Here is a 4,797-nt window from a genome sequence, read left to right on the forward strand (position 1 = left end):
ATGATGGACTCTGAAAAACAGGCTGGGGGTTCTAGAGGGGAGGGGGGGTGGGAGGATGGGTTGGCCTGGTGGTGGGTATTGAGGAGGGCACGTTCTGCATGGAGCACTGGGTGTTATGCACAAACAATGAATCATGGAACACTTCATCTAGAACTAATGATGTAATGTATGGGGATTAACATAAGAATAAAAAAAAAAAGTTAAAAAACAAAACAAAACAAAACAAATTCTAACATTATTGAAATGTATGAGTTTGGCGGATGAACATTTTCCCATTTACCAGTAGAACGAATTAAGAATTATTTTTTCTTCTTTTTTTTTTTAAGATTTTATTTATTTATTTGACAGAGAGAGACAGAGAGAGAGGGAACGCAAGCAGGGGGAGTGGGAGAGGGAGAAGCAGGCTTCCCGCGGAGCAGGGAGCCCGATGCGGGGCTCGATCCCAGGACGCTGGGATCATGACCTGAGCCGAAGGCAGCCGCTTAATCAACTGAGCCACCTAGGTGCCCCATTATTTTTTATTCTTTTGTATAATTGCTCACCGTTGCAGAACCTGAATTTTAGATTAATTTCTAGATAGTTAAAAGGTTATCTCTGCATATTATTCTTCAGAGCATGTATCAAATGACTACTTTTTTAGAATCCTGAAATATATAAATTAAAAAGACTATAGAAATTATTTAGATCAGATTTATTTATGAATGATAAAAGACTAAGAGCAGTTAAGTAATAGAAGGATCATAGCTGAAATTTAGGTCTCCTTGTTAGGAAAATAGTCAAAGAAAGGGATGATAAATCAACAGGATAGTAAAGTAAAACATAAAGTTTTGATAAGATGAAGGTGGTGAAACAGACCATAACTAAAAAATAATAATTCTTGATTCATCAGCATACATCATCATAATCTGCTTAGGTACAGAAACAAGACAAGTCCTGCCAAATTGTATAGGCCAAGTAAAAAGTGAATCCTTCTACCGATGCTATGCATAGACACAGTTTAGATCACCTAAAAGCTAAATACGTTTGAAGCAGCAGTCTAAGGTGTAAGTGTGAATTAGTTTTGCCTTTATGTACTCTTATAGTTATTTGCTTTGTTTTCTTTTCCTAGATACTTAATCCGACCAGATCCGCTGGCATACCTTCCAAACAGTGAGCCCAGTCAAAAAAACAGCATCTGCAATGCCGTGGCTCAAGACTCTCGGGAGGAAACTCAGCTTTGATAAAAGGAAAATAAGAGACCCTTTTTCCCTACAAAAATCTTGCTTGAAACCACTCTAAATCTTAGGGGAAGAATGAGTGGTGCTGGCATGAAAGAAACATGATCAGAATATATTCAGTTCTCTCGTATTAAAAGCAATCTATTCTCTTAGAAGTCTAGATTATTTTGAAATTTAAAGTATTGCTTATTGGTACTCCTCCTATTAATCTGAAAGACATCAATGGAATGATTTTAAAAACCTAAATTAAAACCAAAAATTTAAATTGGGTATTTGTTTGACAATAATCCAAACTTTAAGAAGCTAATATTTAAAAGTATTAAGGTTTTATGAAAGTAAACAGAAAATCCAACTATATTTGGTGCATCACAATGGACATAGAAGATTGTGGCTCCTCTTAAAAATTAAAGTCATATTATATTCTTTAAACTTGCCGTTTTATAAAACTGAGCTCATCATAAATGTCTAGCATCTACACAAAGATTAACCAACAAACTTGTGTGGCTGACTTTTGTGTAAGACTCATAGTTTGCTTTAGAGTATAAATCTTTAAATCATTTTAACCTTTTTTGTTGCCTTTTCATATGATATCATATTCATTTTAGAATTTGAGATGTTCACAGCATGTTTTAAAACAGTGAGGAAACCAAAACAAACAAAAAAATATCAAGTACCTGAACTTTTTGCTAACTTTATGTCTGACACACATTGTATGCCAAGAAAAGTGTTAAAAAGCAAATATTTATTATTCTCCTAAAAGAATGCCTAACAGAGAAAATACTAAAAACACATATGTTGACTTAAATTGAAGCCAAGAATTAAAACATTAACTGGTTTTCATTAGGCTCTTGAGCTTTAACATTTTCATAATCTATATAGTGTATTTCATTAGAAAGAGACTTTAAAATTCAATCAGGCAAAATTATACCTTTTATGGAATAGAAGGACATTCTAAAACATTAAAAGTCCTCCTCTATGTTTTAGTATTGAAATACTCACACGCAAAACAATGGTATGTTAAAAAATTTGATTTAATTTTGAAAAATCATCTGTAGGACATAGGTTTTAACACTGTGAGGAAAAAACATGTAGTGAAGATAGGTAGTTTTTGCCATTGAAATTTAATATAAATCATGAAGAATTTTACAGTTATAAATTAAATATAAATTGACCCTTGGTGTTATTTTATTGCTTTATTCCCCTTCAGAAATAGACTGAAAAGCACAAGAGCAGAGTTTGCCTTGTAGTTGGAATGTGTTAAGGTATTCCCATGAGAGAGATATTGATAAATTTAAAAAGATATTTTTCCTCTAATTTTGTATTTTAAAAAATTTCTGGCCTTGACATTGAATTTTAATTTCACAAAAAATTGGACATATAAGACTAGGAAGAGACATTTTCTTTTTCCTTTTCACAAAGAAGCAGATAGGTTGGAAAGTCAGTAGAAGAATTAAAAAAAAAAAAAACATAGATAAAGAAAGCCTAAAATTCCCCAAATAATTCTATGGAAACGAAAATGTAAAACCTAACATGTGAAATTATAGCTTGATAGCCATTGTATAATTTGGCTTAGAGAAGATTCGTTATTGTTGTTTTTTAGTATTTTTTAGTATTTTTAGTATTTTCCATTACTCTCATTTTAGAATAACAAAAACACCAAGAATGTCCCCTAAAACAGGGAAAGCCTATCGTTAACTTTCTTTTTTTTTTTTTTAAAGATTTTATTTATTTGACAGAGAGAGACACAGCGAGAAAGGGAACACAAGCAGGGGGAGTGGGAGAGGGAGAAGCAGGCTCCCTGCTCAGCAGGGAGCCCGATGCGGGGCTCCATCCCAGGACCCTGGGATCATGACCTGAGCCGAAGGCAGACGCTTAATGACTGAGCCACCCAGGTGCCCCTATCGTTAACTTTCTTTAATCAGTCAGGGAAGTAGAGAATTTATAACAAGTTACCTAAAATTGGAAGCGGACCTTAAAACGAAGATTGTATGCATATTCATGCATGTATGTTGTAGACACGTGAAATATATTTGGCAAACTTATATATTCATCTGTAAATTATTCAAGCTAAAGGCAGAATTGAACTAATATATGTAATGGAGAACAATAATGAGTTTAATTAATTTATTTTATATTTGACATCAATTATCAAATGTGATCTTTGAGTTGCCATTTCATTACTCCCTTATAGTTCTTTTTAGGAATAAATGTAAGATTTTATGAATATTCTATTTCCCCAGGAGATCTCAAGCTTAATATTTTTGCATTTTGACCATTGTCAAGACTAGGACTCTAAGCTAGGACATGACTATATTTCCTATAAAACTAAAAGTTTTGTTTCATAAATTTTACAATAATTATTTTTGATTATGAACATTAGTCCAAATTTAATAATTGACACAATTCGTAACAGCTTGCTATAATAATGATAGTTTATTAGTTTTTCTGTTATTTAAAGCATAAAAATGCTTCTAAAAGCCTTTTAACGAACTGTTGCCTTTTTAAAATACTTGCACACAAAAATAAACCATAAAGTCAGTAACAGTCCTTGTAATCCTATGGGAATTGGTTCTGTTTATTGTCTATGTACCATTTTGCTACCAGTTACATTGAATCGCTTAAAATAAATAATAAAAATTATTTCTGATGGTGAAAACCCTTGGTGCTTTTTGCCAAAACTTCAATCGTTTAACCAATTATGTTTTGAAACTACAAAACTCCTTTTGTCACTTCTATATAAAGTAATATAAACATGAAGAAACACCAACATGAACAATGAAGGTCGTCTCATTGGAAAAGATAGCCATAAAAAACCTGTTGAATCACTTCTTAACGTAATAGTTTCTGAATAACTATGTGGTAGGAAAAGAGGAGGGAGGAAGGGTCAGGGAGAATGGAGGTAGTGAAGAAGTGAACAAAGGGAAGGGAGGGAAAAGCAGAAAAGAAAAGGAAGGTGGAAAAGAATGAATGTATGTGCTAGAAGAGAAATATTTTTTTATGAAACAGATACACTAATTTAAAGACCAGATACACTAAAGACCAGAAAAGCACTGGCTAGATAATATATAATTTTAAATGCAAAGATAGACTTTTGGCTCCAGGGAAACGGAGCCTATTCCTCCTAAGTACAGATACAAACTCTAGATATTATTTATCAAACAAGCATCAGAAGACTGAAAAGTGAAAAGAAGAAGGAAGACAGACCAGGAAACTGGGTCTTTCAGAGCAGCATGGTGGTGAGTTCCCTGGGGTTTTTTGTTGCCTCCTATGTAGCCTGCTCTGCATATTGGGAAATGCCGAGGAGCACGGACAAAATGTCCCAGAAATAACCCGCTCTCTCCGTGCAAGGTACTGACTGCTGCAGCGGGTGCAGCTTCCAGCACAGACTTCTGATGCGCCTGCCCTTCTCCAGTCAACCTCCCCAGGGGCCAGGAGCCCCCCTCAACACCCCCTCAGATACTGTTGTCCTTGAATGCCTCCGGTGAGACCATTCCCCATGAACGACTCCCCCCACATCTCCAGCAGGTTCTGCCAGTTGACAGTACCACAGTGACTTTCTGCAATTCTGTGGGCCACAGCT

At 34.7% G+C, this 4,797-nt stretch overlaps 1 protein-coding gene across 1 annotated transcript in view; it reads left to right on the top strand.

Annotated features, from left to right (window-relative positions):
* The window catches only part of KCNT2 (potassium sodium-activated channel subfamily T member 2), a 214,330-nt gene extending 210,457 nt beyond the window's left edge, over nucleotides 1-3,873 (top strand). The window contains exon 26 of the mRNA XM_081825152.1: nucleotides 1,109-3,873. Coding sequence (XP_081681278.1) covers nucleotides 1,109-1,220 — 112 coding nt within the window. The 3' untranslated portion in view covers nucleotides 1,221-3,873. The remainder of the gene's footprint in view (nucleotides 1-1,108) is intronic.
* Nucleotides 3,874-4,797: the final 924 nt, after the last annotated feature.

The sequence above is a fragment of the Leptonychotes weddellii genome, chromosome 6 (assembly GCF_054177405.1).
Source record: "Leptonychotes weddellii isolate Sample4059 chromosome 6, ASM5417740v2, whole genome shotgun sequence".
NCBI classification, from domain to species: Eukaryota; Metazoa; Chordata; class Mammalia; order Carnivora; family Phocidae; genus Leptonychotes; species Leptonychotes weddellii.